We start from the raw sequence: 27,361 nt of genomic DNA on the forward strand, positions 1-27,361 counted from the left end.
ATGCACACACCACAGTCGATGTTCTCTCAACCAAGCAAGGGCGGGAAATGTGGAGAAGCGTTAAACTGTATAATTTACATGGGGACGAATAATGGTCCAGCGCAAACACCCATCCATATTGAATCTTCTCAGATTTCACAACAGCTGTCAACACATATTAAGTATTAGTTGGCTATTTTTCCGTCTGGAGGACAACACGGTTAAGTCAGCTACATTCCTGCATCCCAACAGGCCTTTCAATTATAATGGCTCCTGCCATTAGCGGCAATCATGAATCATTCCCGCCAGAGGTCACCCCGACCGCGCGCCGCGCGCCACCCACCCTTGGAACCTGACGACGTACAGTTTTGATCACTATTCTTACAATTAAATATTACAATCGCGATCTCAATTGGACGACATTCAACAATGAGCCAAGTATCGGAAAAAGCTCCTGCTGATGGAAGTGACTCTGGAAATTGAGATATCTGTAACATTCTTATGACATGACATACTTTTTCCTTTGCAAAGACAGTATACCACGTTAAATCAGCCCCTTCCTTATGACTGGACATAGTCCTTTCCTTTGCACTTGTCGGAATACACACACACACACACACACACACACACACACACACAAACACACACATAGTTCATAAGTCCCATGCTCAAGGCGAACCTAACACACATCCCCTATTACTAGGTATAATACTTCGCTAATATCTGATTGGTGCTGATACGAAATAATACGGACGATGAATCAGCGATCGCTGGACATGTCACATAAGTTTTTCCTACGAGTGGTAACACTGTATCTTAGAAAGAGAGGCATATTCGTCTTACACACAGGCAGATGTTAGAAAAACACGAGGACAACAACCATATTACTATCAGAATAGGTCTTGGTTCTACAGATGCATAAATGTATCCATATTAAAATCTATACTGGCTCTATAAATCCAGGTATTGCTTTACCTCCCAATTATGTGGTTTATCCACACAAATACCATAACACTTAATATAGATGGTGATCGCCGGAGTGTATATTACCACACCAACGGTACTGTTACACGTTGCCAACTGTGCTAACTCGTAATAAAATTAACGAATTTAGAAAATGATACGGCTAAGGAACGTGGTATGAAGCCAGGATTTGCAACTCTCTCACGTCGCCGATGGGTATTGGGATGCAGGAATGTAGCTGACAATAAATTGATTGTGAAGGATCAGAAATAGTAGATGGTGTGCTGATTGAGCCCTTAAGAAATGTACTCTAGATTTTCGGAACTCTAGTGCTATGCTTTTCGGTAAACATGATGTCTGTGATTTGTAGTCAAGTCTTTCCAGTCAGACACATATCTGTGTTATATCCGATAAACAAGTATTACATCCTCTAGTGATTCATATTTCTGGCACTCTCATATCTCAAAACGAGTCACCTATCAGCTACAGTACAGTTTTAGAAAGTCCATAATACCTCTGGCAAATGCTGCCTTTTCTGCTGCTTTGCACATGTGATTGTTCCAATTCAAGTCGGGACTGAGCAGAAGTTCGAGAGAGCTATATCTACCACCTTCAGCAACCTGTATAGAAATAGACCTGAGGTATTGCAGCAGGAGCGTGTTTTGACTATTCAGTGGAATTGGGAACACGTTGTCATAACACCACTAACCACTTACGATGTGTAAGGTCAGCGCAAAATGAAGCCTGCTTCTGTAACACGAAGCAGTATAAAAGACAGTACGGGAACTGGGAGAAGGACGAGGATTTTGCTACTGCATTGTGGTGCATCACCAAACTACACACACGTACTGCTCTCTGTAACAGATCCGAGTCCCTCAGGGCCCATTCACATCTAACACCCCAACATGCTATCATAGTTATTCTGTACCATCCAACACATAAAAATTATGAACTATAAAAGCTCCACTAACTTCATCCAATAGAGAACTTGATAAGATTTTTACCCTAGCCCTCTCCTCCCATACGTTGGAAATAAATACCGTCTGCATGCTGGCATCGAACACATGTGATGATCCCATTAAATACACAGGTACTGATCCAGTGCACAGTCCTGTGTAAAGTTGCAGGAGCATGCTTCATTTGGCGCTGAACTTACACATTGTACATTGTTAGTGGAGCTTTCACAATGTGTTCCCATTTTCACTGAACGGTCAAAACACGCTCTTGTAGCAATAACTCAGGTCTGTTTCTACACAGTTTGCTGAAGTTGGTAGATATAGCTCTCTCCAACTTCTGCTCAGTTCCTACTTAAATTGAAACGATCACATGCACAAAGCTGCAGAATTGGCAGCATTAGTAAAAGGTATTAGGAACTATCTAAAATTTTACTGTAGCAGGTAGGTTCGAAAAAGGTGACTTGTTTTGAGACATGACAGTGCCCGAAATATGATTCACTTGTGGCTGTAATCATTGAAATCTTCTCCATCGGATACGAAACAGGTATGTGCTTGACTGGAAAGACTTGATTCCAAACCACAGACATCACTCCTACTGGAAAGTGTAGACCTAGAGATCTGAAAATCTAGTGTACATTTCTTATGGCCTCAATTAGCACACCATCTATTGTTTGTGATCCTTCTCAATCTTCCATTGCCTACAACCTAGTGGATATACTCGTATCACCGAACCTCTGATGTGGCACTGAGGAAGAATGCATTAAAAATAATGGAGAAATATCTAGCGGCACCACGAGAAAGTAGCAAATACGAGCTTCATTCCACGTTCCTTAGCCAATTCACACTCTCAATTCAGTGCTTTTATTATGAGTTATCACCTTCGGCGACATGTAACCGCACTGTTGGTATGATAATATACACTCCGGCGATCACTGTCCATATTCAGTGTCGCGGTATTTGACTGGATAAACTCTGTCATTTGGAGGTAATGCAATACCTCGATTTATAGAGGTAGTATAGCTTTTAATATGGATACTTGTGTGCACTTGTAGAACCAAGACCAATTGTGATAGTAATTTGGTCATAGCGACAGTGTTTTCTTCACATCTAGTGGTTTATAAGACAATAACGCCTCACTTTCTACGACACAGTGGTACCACTCGTAGAGAAAACTTATGAGACATGTCCACCACTCGCTGATTTTCGGTCAGTATTACTTCGTATCGCCAGCAATCAGTTGTTGGCGAAGTACTATACTTAGTAGTAGGGTATGTATGATAGGTTCGCCTTGAGCATCAGGCTTATAAAGTATGTTTCTGTGTGTGTGTTGTGTGTGTGTGTGTGTGTGTGTGTGTTGCCTGACATGTGAAAAGGAAATGACGATGTCCACTCGTAAGGAAGGTGTCAGTTTGACGTGGAATACTGTGACAGCAAAGAAAAAAGTATGTCAAGTCATGAGAATGGTACAGATATCACTATTTCCAGAGTCACTGCCATCAGCAGGGGCTTCTTCCGATACTTGGCTCATTGTTGAATGTCATCCAATCGTATTATTTAATTGTAAGTACAGTGACCAAATATGTATGTGGCCTGTTTCCCAGGACGATTGTGTCTAGGGGTGGTGGCCTGTGGCGGGAATGATTCACGATTCTCAATAACAGCAGGAGCTCTCCTAATGAAAAGGCCTGTTGGGATGTAGGAATGAAGCTGCTTTAACAGTGTCGTCCTCTAAACTGTCGAATAGTGAATTAATACTTAGTATGTGTTGACAGTTTTCGTGAAATTTTAGAAAATTCAATATGGATGGGTCTTTGCACTGGAACATTATTCCTTCCCTTGTACATTGTACGGCTGACTGCTTCTGCACATTTCCTGCCTTTATTTGGTGAGAGAACATTGACTGTGGTGTGTGCATATAGCAGGTTCTCTAGATATGAGAAACACTTAAGTTGACTTTGTAAATTATAAGGATAATTTGGAATCGACTACAGCGCCGACATCGGTATTTGTGAGCGTAAATATCAGTTTCCGCCATTATTTTCCGAGTTTTCTCAGAAAGATCTTCACAGATGGGATAAGTTTCTAGTTACTCAGTAGTTTACAGTATGCTGCAACTTGCTTATGTTTCGGATTTCTAGAGAAATAATTTCCAGTCTGCACCTCTCGAATTGTACGGTGCAAGCGATACTGCTATGCAACTGATATTACTATGTGCTTGATATCGAGAAGTATCGTGTAAATGATATAATACTCTGGCAAACCGTGTGAAAATACGTGTGTTCTTGTAATCCCTCAGTCTGGAGATGGGTGTAGAAAGCCAGCAAGCAAGCAGATGGGGCCCAGAAACAATGACGCCTTTGTGCTGAGGGGAACTGAGCAAGCCTTTGCACAACAGTCTTCATTGTATACGTACGAGTGTCTCGTGGTCGCTAGTGTGTGTCCTGTCATGAGGGAGGTATAGATTCGGCACATTGATAGCCGTGAGGGGAATTAAACATTTTTCCTATGTAATTATGTGTGCTACAGGTATTGGGATTCGTTCCAGAACCATGGCCGTCAGGAGGAGACGTTTCCAGTACATTGCTCGGTGTCAGACTTCGGCATTTTTTCCCTTTATTTTCATTTCCAAACCTTTACAGGAAAAGTTGGCCGGCAGCGGCAAAACAGACTCTGGCACCAATCCTAATTGTTTATTTTAGTTACACTGATAAATATGTGCCTGGTTCCGAATATCCTTGTGAGTCTGGAGGTGGCCGTTGAAAGCACAGCAGCAATCAATCAGGTTATAGACGTAAACAGCGCCTCAGCAATGACTTTGTTCCGAGCTGGGGCTTGCCCAACCTTTGTACACTGATTCAGAGGGTCGGAGAAAGCTTCTGTCTTATGATGTATAGGCTCGCGGCTCTCCCTGGACGGGTGAATAGTGAACTAATACCAGTTTGCATAGAGTCGATATTTCGATATTGTGTGTCGCGTGTATACTCTGCCGAAATTTGAGAAGATTTAATATGACGAGTGTTTCCGCTGGAAGTACTAACAGCGTTCGAACTCCTACAACTCAGCTCCTCATCGTATGTGGTGTCATCCGCAGCAAGCTGGCCTCTCTCAGGCTGACACGCTCTTTTGTAGCTGTGGCCATGGGCCGCGTTTACGGCGGCAGTTTCCTCAGTCGGCGCTGCACAGCGGCGCGGTTTGTACGTGGGATGTATTTCACGATTTGTAGACCAGACGGTCTTTTAACGATAGGTGAAGTATGGCGGTCTGCACAAAATTGTTTTGTGGCTGAAAGTCTCGTCTGCAGAAAAAAACTGGCGGATAGTGGTCCCACACCAGCAGCATCAGTAATTTGGGGGATAAATTCAGTAGAGCAAATCGGAATGCTCCATCCATTCACAAGACTTCCTTCACGCTGGGGCATAGGAGCCTCCACAAACATGTTGAAAAAGATGGAAGCAAGGTAGCTACATAAAGTTCTGAGAAAGCAAGTGTTCAAAGACAGGTTGAAGCAGACCATCCATCTCTGGTGGGGATGCTTTCATTCATCTGCCACTGTGACATTAGGACATCTCCAGAGCAGTAACTAAAGGACACCGATAAATTCCATTATTTTTCTGTTCTGTTGGACAGTGCTTCTAATTTTATTTCAATAATTGTTCTGATTTCCCTTGTATTTGCTTAGACAGTGCACTTTGCCCTAACAACGAGAATGCTTTTATGATAACGTGTTTTAGCGAGTCAGCACAGACATGGTGAAGGCCTTTAGCAGTGATAACGCTTACCATTTCTGAGATGTATGTTGAAAGCAGGATGTCACGATTTTCAGGAAGGGAACAGATGACGTCTCGTTAGGAAGATAGCAATCGGTGTTATTCTGGGCTGTTTTCGTAAACAGGTCCTGTTATGACAAGAATTTCCATGCAGACAAGCTGAGGCATCACGAAAGCTCCTACAAGATATTGAAAAGCGACAGTTAACTATTTCGGTGACATTAAAATTTGGTTCAAATGACTCTGAGCACTATGCGACTTAACTTCTGAGGTCATCAGTCGCCTAGAACTTAGAACTAATTAAACCTAACTAACCTAAGGGCATCACACACATCCATGCCCGAGGCAGGATTCGATCCTGCAATCGTAGCGGTCGCTCGGCTCCAGACTGTAGCGCGCAGAACAGCACGGCCACTCCGGCCGGCTGACATTAAAAGATTTCCGAGGGAAAGACTTGGCTCTTATTTACATAGACATGTGACATCAGTGTAACACTGACTACCCTTTAGTTGCGCCTGCGAGGGTGAGCCGCTATTCAAACATCTCGCTGAGGGTGATCCACTGTGCAAACAGCTCTCTCAGTGTTGGAACCGCAGCTATATGTCATGGCGCCAATAACGGTGCCCAGCCGAACAAGTATTTCGACAGGTATTTCTCAGGTGTAATGTATGAAAGAGATGCTGCCACCTTATGCTGGCGGGACCTGAACTGACACCTGCACGTGGTTAGGCAGCTGAAGGTTGTGTCGTCACTTCGTGGGGGCTGCCGGAGTATCTGGACTCCGGGGAACGTGTGCGGTGGCGACCTGTGCGGTCCAGTGGACAGGGTTGGAGGGCGGTGAGTGCTTGGTGATCGAAAGATTTTTAACTGTGTAGTTACGTGTGATGTGTGTTTCATGATGGTATTCCTTGCACAATCGGAATAAAAAAAGAAAAAGGATCGATGAAATTAGTTCTCACAAGACCTGCATCTTTCCAAACAGCTGAGGATGATGAGCAAGAGAAATCCAAGCACTGCAAACTGATTTTTTAAAATAAAAAGAACAATGTACCCTTTAATTTCCCTTTCTGAGATCTTCCTTCCCACTGCACGCCGCCAGTTTCCAGGTAGAGGACTGGTGGGTGAAAGAGGGGGGAGGGGGGCGAGGAAGGAGGGGATGTGTTTAAATGTACAATATTCCAAACATTGTCTTAATTGTTTAAACAATATTCCATACACAGAAATCGATTTCTGGACAAATTCTTTAACTAAACGAAAAACTATGTTCCATACACTGCCATAATTTACTATACGATATTCCATACTTGGTCTAAATTTTTAAACAATATTCCATACAATGCAATCGAATTCCCTCCAAATGACTGATCAACTGAGTCTTTTTCCTACCAATTTCCAGGATTGAGTGTGGGATGGAAGGGTGTTTACCAGAGAGGTTAATTAATTGATTAGTGTAATTAAGTAGTCAGTCAAACTGATAAAAGTGGTAGGGGCTATTCCAGTAACTCTGACCTGAAAGTGTACCTGTAACAGCGAAGGGGAGGGGGTTGGTTGGTGGTTTCCCGAGGTGGGCGAGGAGTGCGGCGATGTGGTGCAACGATAGGTTATGGAACTGTCAATCAAAAGGAAGGATCCTTTTAGCAGAACAACTGGCTAAAGACCTGTCAATCAAAGGAGAACAATAGGTTAATGACTTGTCAGTCAATGGAGAACAATAGGCTTACCCCTGAGTGCATACGTGCCCCTGATGTAACAGCACTAACAAAACGCACTTGTGGCGGCTTTGTCCCACTGCTTATGCATTGGCAAGAGGTGGAGCCCCTCCACGCCCACACCGGCATGATGGCCAACACAAAAGGTCTACTGCCATCTCTGCATAAGGGTTAGTATTCACTAAAGTGAGGTGTCGCAGGATGTGGGTACTGCGATGTTTGCGTACGTCTGGTTAGGATTAACCATTAATACGCGCTCATCTGGAGATAGATTGGTCGAAATCTGACGAAGGGTAGCGGTTTGAAGGGCAGAGGAAAAAAAGTGCCAAGGCAAGAGCCAAGGGAAAAAAAACCTCTGCGAAAGTTAGGTCGGGCGGCAAGAGCAGTAGCGGTTGTCTTGCTGCCTGCGATAGGTTGTGCAAGGATAGGCTTTGTTAGTAGTGGGTATGATGCATGTCGATACCTTGACGTTGTGCGTTTGTGCTGCTCGGCGGCTGGCGCTGGGTGCTGGTACAGAGTCCTCGTTCAGCGTCCTGCAACCTGCAACAGTTATGTTTGTTATCGGTCTTGTGTCCGATAGGTCATATACCGGAGGCACAGTGTGAGGGAGTGTTGGGAGATTGTTCGTGCGTCTGTGGGCGAGCTCGTCGGTGTCCCTGCTGTGGCCTGTTGGTCGGCTCTAATAGCAGCTGGTAGTTGCCAGTCAGTATTGCTGATATGCAGGGGCTTACCGACGTTTGTCGCTGTTTGCGTATGTTAGTTTACCATAGGTGGTTATGCCCTAGCTAGCAGTGTCTTTGGTCGCTTGTGTTTCCACCTGTGGTTGTGATACGCCTGTGGTTGTTTAGTAGTGTCATTGTATACCAAAGCATTGTCCTCAGAGCAGCCTTCGTACTAAAGGAGATGGAATATAAGTCTGTTGATATAATTAATCTGCCCTCAAAGCTCTGACAGAACATGCTTAAAACGTTGTGCCCACCAGTCAGTGTCATGGTCATTGAGATCATGTCAATTTAGCGTTGTGTATGTGAGGTGCCACCCAACAGAGAACAGCGAGTGTTGAAGAGTGAGTTTGTCAGACAGCATGCAGCTGCAAGGTTTAAAAGTGGTGTTTTTAATGCAGCTGTAAGCGGCGCAACAGGTGCGGTCTGCCAAGACGTTACAGATACTGCAGGTTGTCATCCCTTTCCTGCAAATTCCCGTCATCTGGCTGCACGGATCTCGTTTAGTCTCGTATATAAGTTGCCGGATCTTATATCTGACTTAATTATTTTGATGAGTTATTGACGAAGTACGAGATAAAACATTTCACAAAAGGTAGAAGTTACACGTTGTTAAATCACTAGACTGGTATGGCCAGGTGCAATATGTTATTTATCGTTAAGCAAAATGTACGATAATATATTGCCTATTCTGTCTGATAATACGTGGAGTAAAATAATGAAATTGACTTCTGCAGTCTGAAAATGAAAAAAATAAATCTTAGCCGTAATAAAAAAGATCGTACAGCGATCCAACCATGACACCACGGAGACATAAACCAAATGCGTCACATAATACAACATTACACTACTCTCGCTTCTTTGGTGTTGTGAATTCTAAAGATCATTTATGTAAATAATTCTCGTTTTCATCAATGGCTGAGGTTGGTTAAAATTGCATAGTCAAGTCAAATTATTTCATTCAATTATTGTTATTGCTTGAACATACAGTATCCTAACAGCAGTATGTATGCTTTTCTAATGAGTCACGTCAACAATACCGAACAAAATGGGATAATATATTGGCTGACAGTTCTTTTTATATTTGACTATTTCCCCCAGTAGATTGTAGACCAGCATCAGAGAGTTTTAAAAGACCCACTCAAATTGCGCCTCCAGATCCTAACGTGAACGATCAGAAACAGAGATGTCGCGAAATACGCGATCTATATAAAATAGATGATACAGGTTAAATTAGCATACCAGAATTATAGAGAACAGTTCATTTTCGAGACAGGTTTAATTAGCATAACATGAGTTATGGCGAGCAGTCCGCTTTTCAGACATAAAAGGTAATTTTTCAACATATAGTGAGCATGTGCGAGGTTTGGTTTTCTTTTTACCATCTGTTTGCAATTTGAGATAGCAAAAACTGGTCTTTAGTAATTGTTACTGCACAGCCATTCTCATTTTCGTTGAAATAAATACCAATTACGCCGCCAGTACATATGCGGCTTCATACATAAGAACTCTGAATATGCGAACACGGCTTGTGATTGATACGAGGGTTTTAGTGCCTATATGAGTTTTATTTATTTATGTACGTTTTGCGGAAGAATTTGGCTTTATCGGAGTATAACATTTTATGACAAAATGTATTACCAGTTTCATTAATATGCAGTGTCCTTGAAATAAATTGATGGTGTTGAAATAATGACACGGTGAGTCAGATATTACTCGTAAATGTATTCAGAAGGAGCTCTATCACGCTTGAATGCATAATTAAATTCTCTGTAAAACGTGAGCGTTGTACGTACATGTACACAATGGGTAACAGTTGTCCTTGATATACGAATTTTTGTTACGGCATCATACAACGGAAACATGTTCAGTTATATAGTATCATTTTGTCTACGTTTTCGTCATTCAGTCCGATGATACACGTAACGTTTGACTAGCTATACGTGTCATATGAATGAAACTTAAATTTCACGATAGTGGCTGTGAAAAATCCACGTTCTTCCATATTGAGCTCAGCCATGGTCTCTTGCAAACCATGTTCTTTTTAACTAATTTCGATCGTAGATATTTGTGACAGAAGATGTTAGCGAAAATTTACCCTTAGTCCACATGAACATCTTGCGAAGACTTACATATATAATTCAGTCCATATGAAAATGAAATACGTAGAAAGGCTGAATACAAAATTCTGACAATTTGCATACTAAAATTGCTATTGTAATTTCCGTCACAAACTGTAAGAGTAAAAATGTTGCACGGTCTACTACCAACATTTCCTAAGTGTAAGTACGGGCACGTTTCGCATAAAAGATATTCGAGATCTACGGCTCAAAATTAGAGAGTGAATATATGCCGAAACAAGCAGTGAAGACAGAGAAGAGATTCTTCTGGTATGCCATAGTAATCTTCAGTTAATAAATGAGTGGATAAACGATTATATTAATCTCTTAACGAAATTATATAACATTGCATGCTGATACAAGTTATTTGCTTGAAAATGTCAATATATTATGCAAACTACTGTGCTCTTGCAGACACCTAATGAGCGGCGAAGAAAGAGTTCAATATCCGTGGAATTTCATCGGTTGCTAAGTGTGGTACAAAAATATCACTTACTTTATGATTTCACAATGGATTAAATATTTGTAATATATGCGGAAAGTATCCAACAGCTACCTGCCCGAATGCTGTAATAGAGGTTTAGTAATACGGTCGGTATCGAATGACAGGTGCCTACTGCACGTGCACGCCGACTACCGCCCGCTCCCTGCGTCAGGACCCAGAACAAGGCATTCTCGGAGGAGCAGGTGCCAGCGGCCGAATCACGGATCCGTGCGGAGAGCTGCGCTCCAAGTCCTGCTTTGGCTGGCACGGTAGTCAGGCACGCCAACTATTCGGCCCGCGCAGCGCCACGCTGCTTCTGCGGTTATAGCAGAATTGCCTCACTCCGCCGGCTCGCATCTGCCAGCCGCATGTAGGTCAAGTCTACTGTCCACCAGCGGCGACGTCGCCGACGTATATCCTCGTCGCTTTTAAAGGAGATGTGTTGGGCTCTCACAGTAAAATTTTCTCGTATTCGTGGAATATATATTCATTTCTGCATAGCACGCTTTCGCAAATAGTTTACACGAATCTATTTAAATAATTAGCCTCTTTTTCTGGCATTAGACGCAGCGAACTAGACCAGATACAAATATATTCAAGGAAGAGGAAAATACCAGCTAAATTTAACGATAAACACACCTTGCTTGGGTTAAGCTGCTTAGCACGCTTGTAATAAAAGAAACTGGTATAATGTCAAATTTTGATGGATACTGTAACAAATGAGGACAATACCTATCCAGCATACGTTTAGCATCATGCTGTGTCCAGTTTGTGCTTAATATGCTAAAGGCACCAGATGTGTTTGGATTGTAAGCTGTTACGGTATTTCAACATTCAACACTTCGCTGCTAAAGTGAAGTTGAAACTGAAATTGTACATCGTCAATAAAATAGATAAGTAATAGCAACTACGTTAAACATTCAAGTAAAAGATGAAATTCAGGAACTGTGGAAAGGATAATGTGTTTGCTAATGGCACGTGTACGCATATGCTAGGTGTGCTCAAAAAGTAAGTGTCTTTATACTTTTATGAGAAAATATTTATTTATTCATCAATATTCATGTTGTCCCCTTCACAGTAATCACCCTCATATGCAATACACTTGTCCCAATGCTTTTTCGAATTCTCTAAGCACTTCTCATAAGCACTTTCTGGTACAGCCTTAGTACGTCCAGCGATGCAGCTTTTATTTCCTCAGTCGTTGAATATCTTCGTCCTTTCATAGGTTTCTTCAGTTATGGGAACAGGAATAAGTCTCACGAGGCAAATACGGTGAATATGGTGGCTGAGGCACGATTGTTTTGTTGTATTTGGCCGAAAAATCTCTCACAAGCAAGGATGAATGAGCATGTGCACTGTCGTAATGCAAAAGCCAGGAATCGTTTTTCAACAATTCCTCACGTTTTTTGCATATTCCTTCTCGCAAACGGCGCATAACGTCAAGGTAATACTTCTTGTTGACCGTACGACATTGAGGTAAAAGTTCATGATGCACTACGCCACGGTAATTGAAAAAACAGTGAGCAAAACTTTGACATTTTATCAAACTTGGCGTGCTTTTATTTGTCTTGGCTCTCCGGGATGCTTCCATTGGGACGATTAGGCTTTCGTTTCGACATCTCGACATCATAACAGCAAACCCGTGTTTTGCCACCAGTTAAGACCATTTTCAGCAAAACAAGATCATCATTGAAATTATTCAAGAGCTCCTGAGCGATACTCATGTGACGGTTCTTCTGATCAGAATTGAGAAGTTTTGCAACAAACTTTGCTGACACACGTTTCATGCCCAAAACATCAGAAAAAATTGCATGACACGAGCCGACCGATATGCCAACATCCTCACCAACCACTCTTACGGTAATTCGGTGGTTTTCCAAAACAAAATTATTCAGAGCTTCGACGTTATCATCTGCTGTTGTGCTGAGCGTCCAGAGCGAGTTCCGTCATTGGCATCTTCTCTGCCATCTTGGAAGAGCTTCTAACACTAGTAAACTTTTTTTTTACTTAGAGTATACTCACCGTATGCCACTACCAACATTTCAAGTGTATTAGAGCACTTGATTCCACTTTTCACACAAAAAATTTGATGCAAATTTTTTTCTCCATTTTTTATAATAACCGAAAATCGCCGAGCACATTAAAACTCGTCTAACCTGTCTATCTCTCAAAAACAAACGAAGTATGCTGTACACTTGAATCTGTGAACATGTGTCCGGGACATGTGTACCAACATAACGAAAAGAAAGATCGATAGCCGACTGTATGTTACCTGCGCAATATGAAAAGTCACCTTACCTTTTGAACAACCCTCGATAATACAGAAACACAAATATGTCTCTATCCTATTTCGGTACGTCTGTACCGTCCCTTAAGATTTAGACAACGAAGGTACTTATCTTACCAGATTTTTAAATTTCTCATGAGTTTAACATAATACCGTTAGTAACAAAATGACTCTTAAGCACGATTCCAAACCCTATTGAGGTACGTGTAGCTCAACACCCTAACCTGTGTTGTCTCAATTATTAAGTGAAGTATGCAGACACCGATTGAGGACGTAGAATTCAATTCGCCAAGAAAGGTCATAAGGAAACGTATCTTTTTTTATGTATTCATCAGAGATAATACATCCGTTGAAGTTCATTACGTGAAACGTAACAAGTGAGGTCTTATTTACCGATAATATGAAGTTGTCAACCATTGACATGTAGTAATACTAAAGAATTTAACGACAGTAACGAAAACTGTATTTTCTGTAAGTATAAAGGTCAGCATTATCAAAAAAAATAAGAGAAAGGAAGTGCTATTCATAAACGTTGTAAACGGCCATACAAGTGTCCTAAATTTCAGAGTCGTGTTACCATTTTGCTAAGGTTTGAAGCTCCTCTTGTGTTTTTAAGTGCTTGCCATTTAAAAGTTGGATTGTTCTGACATTCAGCCTTATGCAAAAATAATTAATTTATTTTCTATTTTTATATATACCCGAACTTGTTCCGACACCTTAGTGTGATCTTCGGTGAGTGAAATTTTTATTTTTGTAAAGTACAATATCAACTTTATAATATTTTGTCTTCTGTAGGCCTACGAATTACAATATGTGCATTTTACTTGGCTTTGTTTGGACGTTCACATTAAAATTACATCGCTACATGCACTGCATTACTATAAATCAGTTTCCCCTCCCACTTTCGTTGATTTCTGTGACAGCATGTCATCTGCAATCTAGCCATTAAGAAAATTATTGTGTATTTGTGAATAACTGATTCGTGCATGGAGGTTATGTGCGTTTATGTACTTACATTTCTCGTCCTGCTGCTAGCCTCTGGTTGATGTCTCGATCAACCGCTCTTCAGCTCACTGTTTCCATTCAGTTTTTAAAAAAATTTTTGCTCACTAGCTCGCGTCATATGTACTTTCACAAAATGTGGCGAAACGTGACCTCAGCGGACACGTCTGACTCCATACTCAGTGTGATATTATGCTCAGGTCTAGTGTTTGTCCTGGAGTTAATTTTGAATGTTTCGTCAGAACTAGTGTGGTGTGGCTGCTGGGAGAGGGCAGAATGCATGTACAGTGTATATGTGAGTGCGCGGAATAAGAGACAAAGAGAGAGAGAGAGAGAGTGAGAGAGAGAGAGAGAGAGAGAGAGAGAGATCCCGAAGGATGGGTAAGAAGGAAACCGAGAAAACAGAAAATTCGATATTTGAGAATATCTGATTGTATTTTGTCGTACAGTGTTGTGTTTTCATTCAGGACTCTCTTCCCTTGTATTACTGCTTTTTGTATGAGCTAGTTCCGCTCTGTTGTGAGGTTATGATGGAAACAGTTGCTATCTCTGAAGATCTTAAGATCTCTCTCCATGTGTTTTTGATGGTGGTTTTCTTGTATTAGATGATCGGCAAAGGTGGAGTGCTTATTCTCAATTCTAAGGGCTCTGAGATGTTCGGAGTATTTCGATTTGAAACTTCGGCATATTTGGACTATGCAGACCAATTGGCACGAATTAAAGGTTAACTAATACATTAATTCTTCGGAGAATTTGTCTGCTGAGGTATTCTTAGTGCTTAGATTTTTCTACACTGTGTTATTTGTGCGGAAACATATTTGTAGCCCTTGTTTCTTCAGTATGTTTCCCACAGAGTGGACGTTTCTGTTACCGTATTTTAGTATGTGCCATGCTGTACTCTTTGTACGGTGTTCCTGGTTCCCTGTGTTTCACTGGAGTTTATGTTCTTGGTTCTCAATTGCGGCTAGTGATTTGTTCATGGTTTGTTCTATTTTTATTTTTTTTTACTTTTGTTGTTTAGTTTGTTTATAATTTGTGTGTTGTACCAATTCTCTTTGGCTATCTGGTGTATTGTGGTTAGTTCCTGTGTGTAGTTGACTTTTTCGAGTGGAGTTCTGTTGCGCCTGCGTAGCATGTGTCTCGAACTTGAGAGTTTGTGTATTTGGGGGTGGTTGGAGTTGATGTGCATAGTTGTACTAGTGGCTGTGGATTTCCTGAAAATCCCAAAATTATGTTCGTTGTTGATTCTGTGTATAGTGATGTGTTACAAATAAAGTTCTGTCTCAATGGTGAATTTTATTCTTGGGTGTACTGTATTTACGTTCCTGTGTAATTGTTTTATTTGGATGTCTATTTCATCAATCAAGCAAATGATGTCGTCCATATATGAGTACCTGTATATAATCTTCCACTGTTTTAGATGTATGATTTCACTGAATGTTTTGTTTACAATGTGGTTTAAATATATGCTTGCAAGTAGACTGCTGATTGGTGAGCCCGCTGGTAGGCAGTCCTTTTGTAGTTAGAACTCCTTCTTGAAAGTGAAGAAGTTCTGTTGTATCACAGCCGGCCGGTGTGGCCGAGCGGTTCTAGGCGCTTCAGTCTGGAACCGCGCGGCCTCTACGGTCGCAGGTTCGAATCCTGCCTCGGGCATGGATGTGTGTGATGTCCTTAGGTTAGTTAGTCTTCAGTAGTTCTAAGTTCTAGGGGACTGATGACCCCAGATGTTAAGTGTCACAGTGCTCAGAGCCATTTGAACCATTTTATTGTGTTACAATCTGTAGGGTGGCTTCTGTTTCATCTATGTGTGCAATTGTTATCTCACCTCAATGCTACAGCTACTTTTTAGCAATGCTGATTGTTTCTTCTACTGGCACATTTGTGTATGAGGATGTGATGTCAAAAGATGCCAGGGTTTCTGTTGATGTTATGTTTATATCTTTTATCTTTTCTATCTGTTCACTGGTATTCTTCAGGTTTCTGTTGTTTTTGAAACTGTAAAATTTCTGTAATATTGTTTGTAAATGTCGAGCTAAGTTGTAGAATGGTGCATTCTCCAAACTGATTTCGAGTCTGATTGGTCAGTTATTTTTATATATCTTTGGTAAACTACTGAGGCTGGGTGCTTTGAGATTCTTTTGTGTCATGTATTTGGCTCGAGTTTCAGTGATGGTTCTAAAAATGTTCAAATGTGTGTGAAATCTTATGGGACTTAACTGCTAAGGTCATCAGTCCCTAAGCTTTTACTACTTAACCGAAATTATCCTATACAAAAACACATACCCATGCCCGAGAGAGGTGTCCAACCTCCCCCGGGACCAGCCGCACAGTCCATGACTGCAGCGCCCCTGACCGCTCGGCTAATCCCGCGCGGCTCAGTGATGGTGACTATGAAGGTTTTGAAGAGTATTTGTATGTTACTTTGGTACCTAATGGTAGGATCATTCATCAGTTTTATGATGTAGTTCTGTTGTATAAATTCTTCTGTTTTCTAGGTGTACTCTGCCTCATTTATAAGTTCAAGTGCATTCTCTTTGTCTGCTCTGATAACCACAGCATTGTGATTTTCAAGTTTTTCGTTTAATTTTATGTATTTATTTTGCTGTGTTATTTTTGTTTTTGAAATGGCGTGAGTCTTGTTCTCCTTGATTGTACGTTTTATCTCTTCCGCTACAAGCTCCCTTGTCAAGTTGGATTGGAATCTGTGTTGTCCAAGTTTTCTTCTTGCTTTCTTATGTATTCTATATCTGTGATCCGGTTTCCTACGATTAGTGTGACAAGTATGTGTTTATGTGATGTTTTGGCCCCATTACGAGTAATTATCTTTCTTGTTTTGTTACGGCTCTGTCAATTAAATTGACAAGTCTGTCATGGAACTTGTGTTGGTTCCCTAACCTGTCTTTTCTGTCTATTGCTGTGGCATCTCTCATGACGTGATTCAGTTTTTTGTTTAATGTTTATTTCTTCGTGTTCATTACTTCCCTCCTTCCTTCCCATCTTTCCAGCTCTCTCTTCCTTATTCTCTCTCTCTGTCTTTCTGTCTCTCCCTCTCCCTCTCTCTCTTATTCAGCACACACACACACACACACACACACACACACACACACAGTGCATACATTCTGCCCTCTCCCAGCAGCCACACAACATTGGCTTTGACTAAACATTCAAAATATGCGTCACAACAAATAGAAGACGAACGATAAACACGTGAGCTGCGACAAAAACGTAACACCTCTAATTGAGTTTGGTGTCGGAAGTGCCTGCTCACATAACGCTTCGCCACATTTTGGTAAAGTACGTGTGAGATGAGCCCGTTAGCGAAAATTTTCGGTGGGAACTGTGTGGAAACGGTGCGGTCAATAGTAATTGATCGACACATCAAGCAGAGACAGCGAACAAGACGAGAAAAGGTAAGTATAGAAACGCACATAACCTCTTCCCACGAAGCAGTCCTTTACTAACACAGTAATTTTCTTCATGTCTAGTTTGCAGACGACATGCTGTAAACAAAAAAAAAAAGAAACAACGCAAAAGGGCACAAGAGGCGATGTGTAATAATGCAGTGCATTTAGCGGTGTAATTTTAAGGTGAGCATCTCAGCAAAACAAAGCCAAATGCACAAATTGTGTTTCCTAGTTCTACAATAGATCTAATTTTATAAATTTGATACCGTACATTACAAAAATAAAAATTTGACTCGCAGAAGACGACACATAGATTTTGAAATATGTCTTGGTAAACATAAAAACAAAAAAATTAATTGTGTCGGCATAAGGCTGATTTTGAAGAAAATCCAATTTTCGTTTTACCATTTTAGGAAAGATAGCACCTACTTCCATTCTCTGTGTGACTTTAATATTTTAGATCCAAAATGCCACAGGCAAGTGATTTACAATTCTACACCACCAAGAAATGAACACACATGCACCCTGCAGCTTCGTAACTTGTAGGATCCTCATGAAATACGACTTTCCCTCATTACTAACGATTTAATGAGTTTCTCACACTAATCAAGTACTTCTATAGCACTTCTTATTGCTAATGTAGTACACAATGACAAAATATAAATTAAACATATTCAATAATAACCTTTGATAGATGTTGCTTTTTATTTTTTATTATCCTTTAGTTGTAAAAATGCAGTACTCTTTATTTTACTAGAACATGATAGCAGTGGGACAAGGTTCGTGTCAACCCACTCTCCATTGTTTGCAAATTTATTCAAGAGGGCGGCGATGACGTCATCGAAGATAGCAGCATGTAGACTTGGCAATAGCGCATGTTGTCATCCAAGATGGCGGTTTTGGCGGGAATATAGGCCAATTGTGCTACATCCACTAACCTAACCTCAAGAAAAAATGGGAGGAAGTTAAAATTTTGGTCCGAAAATAGTCCAGTTGTGCTATGTCCACTAACCTAAGCCTCCAGAAGAAAAAATGAAGGGAAGTTTGAATTCCAACAGGATAATGCATGCAAAAACCGTACTTATCTTTATTATTATTTATTACATTTATTAACATTGAGTACCATTTATTGTTATTTATTATCATTTATTATTATTTATTATTATTGACCTGCCACCACTAGAAAATTCCCTCCTAATTGAAATTCTCACACGATAATGGCTGCAAAACCTTACTTTTGTTTATTATTATTCATTATTATTCATTATCATTCATTAACATTCATTATCCTTCATTGTCATTTATTATCATTCATTATCATTTATTATTATTATTATTATTATTATTATTATTATTATTTGTTATTATGGGTTTACTTCTACTAGAAAACTGCGCCAAATTCAAATTCCAACATGACAATGCTTCGAAAACTGTACTTCTATTTATTATTATCATTTATTATTTGTTACAGATATCCGATTTTCTCAGCGAGAAAGCCATTTTCCTTACATTCATAACAAAAATCTATCACAAGTTCAAATCCCAACACCATAATTGATCACACCTACGAACTTTCTCCGTCAGTTATCTTTCTTCACTGGTAGCCTATCATAATCGCGTCAGATAATAAACTGCACTTATAGTAACGTAAGTCATGTCCTTTGATGTTGCAGGGGGGGAGGGACTGAAGACTTTATTTCAACCAGTATGGTCATCACTTGTTCTCCAACACAGTCGGCACACACATCTTTGTTATCGCAGTGCAGTCGCCACGACGTCCGTGCTCCAACTGAATTACTTCAAATCCTCGCCACCCCTTGACCTGCACGTGGAGACACTGCCGATGCCTGTCACGTGAGGCGGCCGGCCACTCGCGCTGGACTGCCGGTACGCTGGGGGCGAGCCCAGCAAGAGCTCCCACGTCGTAAACATGTTTTTGCTGGACACGTTGAAACTTGACGAGTTTGACGTCACAGCGCTCCCTTGTCCGCTCACCACGTGTATTCGCGCCTCCGCATGTTTCCCGCCAAAATTGTTTGCCTCGGAGCTGAATCGCACAACGGTCGCCCATCCCTGCCACACTTTTGGCGCCAAAGTTGTTTTCCTGGGCACGTTCAAACCTGTCGATGCCGACCACTCACCTTCCACCATGTGCCCTTGTGCGAGCGAGAGCGTGGTGCTGCAGTTTTGGCGGCAAAATTTGCTCGACAGTGGAATCCGCCATGACTATACAACAGCACGTTTGGTACGCACTAGAACGCTCGCTAATTGACTCTCTCTCGCGCGTGCATAATAACTGTACAATTGGTGCACCACCGCCCCGCTTACGTCAAACACCCTCCATACACTCTACAGACGTAGATATTATGTAATTCAATTTACAATTTCATATTCGTATGCAAAGGTGTTCAAATACCTAAATTCATCTACTTTTCGAGGACCAGGCAGCCACTTCTCCCTAGGAACCAGCGCCAAGTTTGAAATCTGCCAGTAAACAAAGCACACTTGCGCTCCCCCAACCAACCTATGAAAATTGTTGCAAACGAAGATAAGTGCATACTCATCTATGCTTAGAAAGGGAGAATGCTTTTTTATTATTAAGTGAGTTTTGGCAGGAGTGAATATGGTTTTATATATACGAGTGGAAACCGTCAGCAAAGTGTGAATGACGTCGGGTTCACTGGCTTGGGGGGACACTGTTTACATGTCCAGTTGGCGATGCAAGGGGGAGATACAGATCTGCGCTATTCAGGAATCCTTTTGTGCACTGTATGTCGTCAGACAATAGCTGGAGAGCAGGTGTAGGGAGAGCCCACTTCAGCATTCTGGTCCTGGGGCTGAGTGGACGGCTGTTTAGATGGACAACTATGTGGCTTTGACATTCCGCCGGCGACGCTCGGACACTACCTTTGTAAGGCGCTATGTGATTAGTTTGAGCATTTAGTACTGGTTTCGGTTGTTATTGGATTAAGAACTGTAATATTGCGGGTCATGTTCTCAGCGGCACCACTGTGTAATTGAGTGTGTTTAGGTATTAGAAGATATGTTTCGTGAATGGTGATGTTAAGTTGATGGTGCAGTTTAACTACCACTGTAATAAAGAAACAAAGAAATGTGTGACCTTGCCCGCAGACCTGATGGATGCATTATTAGATAAGTGGAAGTGATAGTTGAATGATGCTATGTGTTCGGATATAGGAGTCTCTAACCGGCGGGGCGAGATTTTTTTGTGTGGAAATTTATGCAATCTATAGATAGTGATATTCGACCGCTAGTAACAACAGATAAGAGCGGAAAAATAGGTACGAATCGAGAGCTGGCAGAATATTACAGCAATGGTAATAATATTTAATTCAAGGTGGAGATGGTAAATATGGACCAGGCTTTGAATATTGGTGTGAGTGTCGTATGTGCTTGATGCTCTGTATAAAAGTTAGACTCTTTAATTGCGTTTGGTATTGCTGGGTGTGTGTAAAATTAATTTTACTGTTGAAAGTGTGAGAAAGATGAGTTGATTGCTGTTTAGATAGAGGCTGCGTTTGTAATTCGAAAAGAGGGAATGAGAATGGTAAATTGATTGATGGGCATGGTTTGTGGGGTGATATATGAGTGTCAAGATAGGGTTGAGGACGTTTGCGTATGTTGATGGTGGGACATGTGTGAGGTTAGGTGCGGTGGGAGGTGTAAATTAGATCTTTTTTTTTTTTTTTTTTTTTAAATGTCGTAAAGTAAGATTAATATTGAGAAGGTTTTAGATGGTTGGTCACGCGATAAGGCGAGAGCCGGTATGTGTAGTTATGTTTAGTTAAATGTAATGTCGAGTGAGGCGCAATGCGCAGTGTGCTACAGTGTCATAGGAGGTAAAGACATGTGTAGCTATGATGTGTCTAGCGTATGGAGGCTGCACTTTGGAATTATGCTACTTTGGTATAAAGTTGACTTTCACCCTCGTTGGGTGGTCGCGGCTCGGGATTGTGACGGATCGCGGTCTTGGACGGACGTATTTGTGTGCTTTGACCGCGCCAACTCACGCTTGCGGAAGCCGAGCAGGGGCTGTAAGACGTCTGAATTCAGACGGATGGGTGACTTCACGATCCTGTGGACAGGGTGCGGAGTGGGGAGGTACCTGTGCGCTTCTGTTGAGTTGTTTTGCGAGCGGATCACAGTCTCTGCTATGCGTTTTTAGGATAGTTTACGAGTACTGAGCGTAACTACACATCTGTGTGAGGTATTATTTAGTATCAGTTTGCTATAGTGTGTACTGAAATTATGATTTGGTGCGTGTCTGTGGCCTGTGCAGCATGGCCCAGGGCGCATCTGGGATTGGTGTTTTGTGATAGCGTGATAGATATACTGCATGGTCAAATAAGTTGTTCGAAATAATAAATAGAGTTTCTTCAATGATTACACGCGCCTGCAGCGCAGATCAGAGTGACCGGTTTTCCGTCACCATCTCGGTTGCATGCGAGTACTAAATGTTTTCCCGGCCGCTTTAATCGTGTATGTCAATGGGCTATGAGCTATTCTGACAATAGACGTGAAGGCAGGTCCAGACCTGCGACGCGGGCGGAATACATGAGTAGAACAATGCAGCTTTCACATGTGTCGGCTGTCACGAGTGCTCGGAAGCTGAACTTGTCTGGAGACTCTTGAAGCCCCTTCCCCGCCGACCACACGCGCGTGCGGCCTGTCTTGGAGTGTAATCTAAGGCGCATAGGCGACATCAATTTCTCCAGTGTTAGGTGCGAATGCGACTGTGTTGAGGTCATGTTTCGGGGAGGCCGAGCAGAGACTTTTCGTCGGTTTGGCAGCTGGGGGTGTTTGGGCGCATCTGTTGCATTATTTTGCGAGCATGTCTGTGCACTGTGCGGTGCTTTATTGGGAGACTTTAAGAGTACATAGCTTGTCTGCTAATATTGTGTACTGCGTTATTTAAGAGCTGTTTGCTATGGTGCGGTGAAATTGGGAGTTGTTTACTTGTTTGTGGCCTGTGTCAGATGCCCACAGTCGGATCAGTGCGGGTATTTTGTGACAAATATACTCCACGACTAAATAAAAGGGCTCCAAATAAATAGAGTGGAGCCCTTCCTTACTTCTCCGAGCAGCACAGCGCAGTCTGAGTGGTTTTTCCGCAAAAACTGCAATCTGGTTAGACTGTGAGTGAGTCAACTAATAACTGGACAAATTTATCTGTAGAGGAGTTAGAGGTCTGGACCGGATTGAAGATATTGGTGTGTGTGGTTGTGTTGCCACGTGTAGTGCACTACTGGAGTTCAGAAACTGCGTTATGTCAGCTTTACATATCGAAAACTATGAGATGCATAAGTTTCAAAAAGATATGTCCCAAATAATTAAAGTACACTCTTTCCAGCTTCGATCAGCCCATGAACTGAAATTATTTCCGAAAATTAGGAGTGTTTAGGCTATTTGGACGTAAATGTTTTGCATTATTTACGAGCGGTTCGCTTGTCTGTAGGCTGTGCTATGAGCTATTTTTAACTGTTTACAATTAGCAAGCGTCTGACTAGAGCATTATAAATGAGTTATGTAGGAGTGTTTTGCAGGTCTGTATGGTGTGGAACATGTCGGTGTGATACATACACTCCATTCCTAAATAAAGTAAATTGGTTCCTCCATCCATGCGCCTAGCGCAGGGTGAGTCCTTTTTCCCAAAACGTGTAGGAAGAGGTTAAGTGCTGGTGATGTAGTTTAGTGGTGATGAGCTTCGTTTGCAAGAATTTTCATAGGTTGGTGGGGGGAGCGCAAGTGAGCTTTGTTTACTGGCAGATTTCAAACTTGGCACTGGTTCCTAGGGCGAGGTGGCTGTCTGGTCCTCAAAAAGTGGTTGAAATTAGGTACTTGAACACCAATGCATACGTATATGAAACTGTAAATTGAATTATTTAATATGATTAAAAACGAAATGGAATTAGGTACTTAGGTATTTACAGAAGATTATGTCCATTACGTGTATGGAGTGTATGTGACGTAAGCGGGGTGGCAGCCCAACTATTGTACAGTTATTATGCACGCGCGAAAGAGAGTCAATTAGCGAGCGTTCTAGTGCGGACCAAACGTGCTGTTATATAGTCATGGCGGAATCCACTGTCGAGCAAACTTTGCCGCCAAAAGTGTAGCACTGCGGTCTCGCTCGCACAAGGCCACGTCGTGGACGGTGAGTGGTCGGCATCAACGGGTTTGAATGTGCCCAGGAAAACAACTTTGGCGCCAAAGTGTGGCAGGGATGGGCGACCGTTGTGTGATTCAGCTCCGAGGCAAACAAATTTGGCGGGAAACGTGCGGAGGCGCGAATACACGTGGTGAGCGGACAAGGGAGCGCTGTGACATCAAACTAGGCAAGTTCCAGCGTGTGCAGCGAAAACATGTTTACGACGTGGGAGCGATCGCTGGGCTCGCCCCCAGCGTACCGGCAGTCCTGCGCTAGTGGCCAGCCACCTCACGTGACAGGCATCGGCAGTGTCTCCGCGCGCTGGCCAGGGGGTGGCGAGGATTTGAATTAATTCAGTTGGAGCTCGGACATCATGGCGACTGCACTGCGACATCGAAGATGTGTGTGCTGACTGTGTTGGAGAACAAGTGATGACCATACTGGTTGAAATAAAGTCTTCAGTCCCTTCCCCCCTGCAACATCAAAGGACATGACTTACGTTACTATAAGTTTAGTTTATTATCTGACGCGATTATGATAGGCTACCAGTGAAGAAAGGTAAGTGACGGAGAAAGTTCGTAGGTGTGATCAATTATGGTGTTGGGATTTGAACTTGTTATAGAATTTCTTATGGATCTAAGGAAAATGGCTTTCTCGCCGAGAAAATCGGACATCTTTAATAAATAATAAATGATAATAATTAACAGAAGTGCTGTTTTCGAGGCATTGTCATGTTGGAATTTGAATTTGGCGCAATTTTCTAGTGGAGGTAGGCCTATAATAATAATAATAATAATAAATGATAATGAATGGTTATTAATGATAATGAATGATAATAAATGGCAATGAATGATAAAGAATGTTAATAAATGATACTGAAAATAATGATTAATAATAAGCAAAAGTAAGGTTTTGCAGCCACTATTGCGTTGGAATTTAAATTTGGAGGGAATTTTCTAGTGGAGGCAGGTCAATAATAATAAATAATAATAAATGATAATGAATAATAATATATGATAGTGAATGTTAATAAATGATAATTAATAACAATTAAGATAAGTACAGTTTTTGCATGAATTATCCTGTTGGCTTTCAAACTTCCCACCATTTTTTCTTCTGAAGGCTTAGGTTAGTGGACATAGCACAATTGGGATATTTTCTTGCCAAAATTCATTTTTCCCACCTTTTTTTCTTGAGGTTAGGTTAGTGGATGTAGCACAATTCACCTATTTTCCCTCCAAAACCGCCATCTTGGATGACGTCATGCACTGTTGCCAAGTGTACATGCCGCCATATTGGATGACGTCATAGCCGCCATCTTGAATAAATTTGGCTACAATGGAGAGTGGGGTGACACGAACCTTGTCCCACTACTCATGATTTGGATGCAAGTTACTGAATATTCAATGAAAACGTTATTTCACACTCTGCACTCTCATTTGACTTTTTTACACACAAGGGAGCAATTTGACATATACAGTTTTAAAACAAAAGACTTGCAGAACACAGTCTGACAACAAAACGCAGCATGATGACAGACTAAATGGAAACTAAATGAGACAAACTGGTTTGGTGTGCATTCCTTTCTACATATTAATTTATGTTTTTCCAGAATGTTCTAGAAATTGAAGATTATCAGGTTACCCAAATCTTCTGTAACTGCAAGTTTTGAATAAAATAACATTATTTTGTGCTGATGAAAATCTGAGATATGAAGTAATATCGTAAATTATTTTACATATGAAGTTACAAAAATAAATTTAAGAATTTCAAAACACAATATCCCAAGATTTCTATTGATTTACATTTTATTTCAAAATAAGTTGTTCATGGAAAAGTGTGTTTTAAAATATTATTATGTTATTATGTAATTTAAAGTTGGAAAAAGCCATATCCTTGTCACATTATTTATGAATGATACATATAAAAGTCACATTAAAATAAAAATCAAATTACTGTTTATGTAGATTTATACTTTATTTTGACTGTGGTTATTCTACAATGACATCTGTTCTTGTTGTTGTTGTTACTGTTGTGGTCTTCAGTCCAGAGGCAGGTGTGATGAGCTTCCCTGTGCAAGCCTCATCACCTCTGAATAACTAATGCAACCTACTTGCATCTGAATCTGCTTAGTGTTTTCATCTCTTACTTTGCCTCTATGATTTTTACTCTCCATGCTTCCCTCTTATAGGAAATTGGTGATCCCTTGATGCCTTAGTACATGTTCTACCAACTGATCTCTTGTTCTAGTCTTGTTGTACCACAATTTCCTCTTCTCCCCAATTGTATTCAGTACCTCCTCATTAGTTACGTGATCTATCCATCTAATCTTCAGCATTCTTCTGTAGCACCACATTTTAAAGCTTCTATTCTCTTCTTGTATAGCCTGTTATCGTCCATGTTTCACTTCCATACATCGCTACACTCGTTACAAATACTTTACGAAAAGACATCCCAACACTGAAACCTATACTCGATGTCAACAAATTTGTCTTCTTCAGAAAAACTTTCCTTGCCGTAGAGAGTCTGTGTTTTATATCCTGTCTACTTCGATCATTATCAGTTACTTTGCTCCCTCAGCCTCACCTTATTTAATTCGACTACATTCTATCAACCTCGTTTTGCTTTAGTTGATGTTCATCTTATAACCTCCTTTCACTGTCCATTCCATTCAGCTCCGCTTCAGGTCCTTTGCTGTCTCTGACAGAATAACAATATCGTCAGCAAACCTCGAAGTTTTTATTTCTTCTCCATGGATTTTAATTCCTACTGCAAATTTTTCTTTTGTTTTCATTGCTCCTTACTGAATATATGGATTGTATAATGTCAGGGATAGACTACAACCCTATCTCACTCCTTTTTAAACATCTGCTTCCCTTTGATGCACCTCGACTATTATAACTGCCATGTGGTTTTTGCACAACTTGTAAACAGCCTTTCGATCCATGTGTCTTACACCTGCCAACTTCAGAATTTGAAAGAGAGTATTTCAGTAAACATTGTCAAAAGCTTTCTCTAAGTCTACAAACGCTAGAAACGTGAGTTTGCCTTTCTTAACCTGTCTTCTAAGATAAGTCGTAGGGGCACTATTGCTTCACGTATCTCTACATTTCTCCGGAATCCTAAATGATCATCATCCAGGCCGATTTCTACCAGTCTTTCCATTCATGTTAATATTTTGCAACCGTGACTTATTAAACCGACAGTTCCGTAATTTTCACACCAGTCAACAGCTGCTTTTACATCTTGCTCACCTGATGGAAGAGTTTTGTCGTGGTAGGCTCTCCCAAAGCTATCAGTAGTTCTAATGGAATGTTGTCTACTCCCAGGGCGATGTTTCGACTTACGTCTTTCAGCGCTCTGTGATGTACTTCACGCAGTATCATATCTCTCTCTCCATCTCCATCTACGTCGTTTTCTGTTTCCATAATATTGCTCCACGTATGTTGCTCTTGTATAGACCCACTATATACTCCTTCCACCTCTCTGCTTTCCCTTCTTTGCTTAGGACTGATTTCCCATCTGAGCTCTAGATATTCATGAAGGGGGTTCTCTTTTCTCCAAAGGTCTCTTTAATTTTCCTGTAGGCAGCATGTTTCTTACCGCTAGTGATATATACTTTCACATCCTTACATTTTTCTCCTGCTTCATTTACAGCATTTTCAGATTTTCTCCTTTCATCAACTAATTTCAGTATCTCTTCGGTTACCTAATGAATTCTACTAGCCCTTGTCTTTTTACCTACTTGACCCTCTCTTGCCTTCACTATTTCATCCCTTGAAGTTACCCATTCTTCTTT

General features: G+C 41.2%; 1 protein-coding gene across 1 annotated transcript in view; it reads left to right on the plus strand.

Annotated features, from left to right (window-relative positions):
• The first annotated feature begins 10,818 nt into the window (after positions 1-10,818).
• The window catches only part of LOC124606310 (glycine receptor subunit alpha-2-like), a 629,777-nt gene continuing 613,234 nt past the window's right edge, over positions 10,819-27,361 (plus strand). The window contains exon 1 of the mRNA XM_047138291.1: positions 10,819-11,021. Within this exon, the coding sequence (XP_046994247.1) occupies positions 10,819-11,021 (203 nt within the window). The remainder of the gene's footprint in view (positions 11,022-27,361) is intronic.

This window comes from Schistocerca americana, chromosome 3 (assembly GCF_021461395.2).
Source record: "Schistocerca americana isolate TAMUIC-IGC-003095 chromosome 3, iqSchAmer2.1, whole genome shotgun sequence".
NCBI lineage: Eukaryota > Metazoa > Arthropoda > Insecta > Orthoptera > Acrididae > Schistocerca > Schistocerca americana.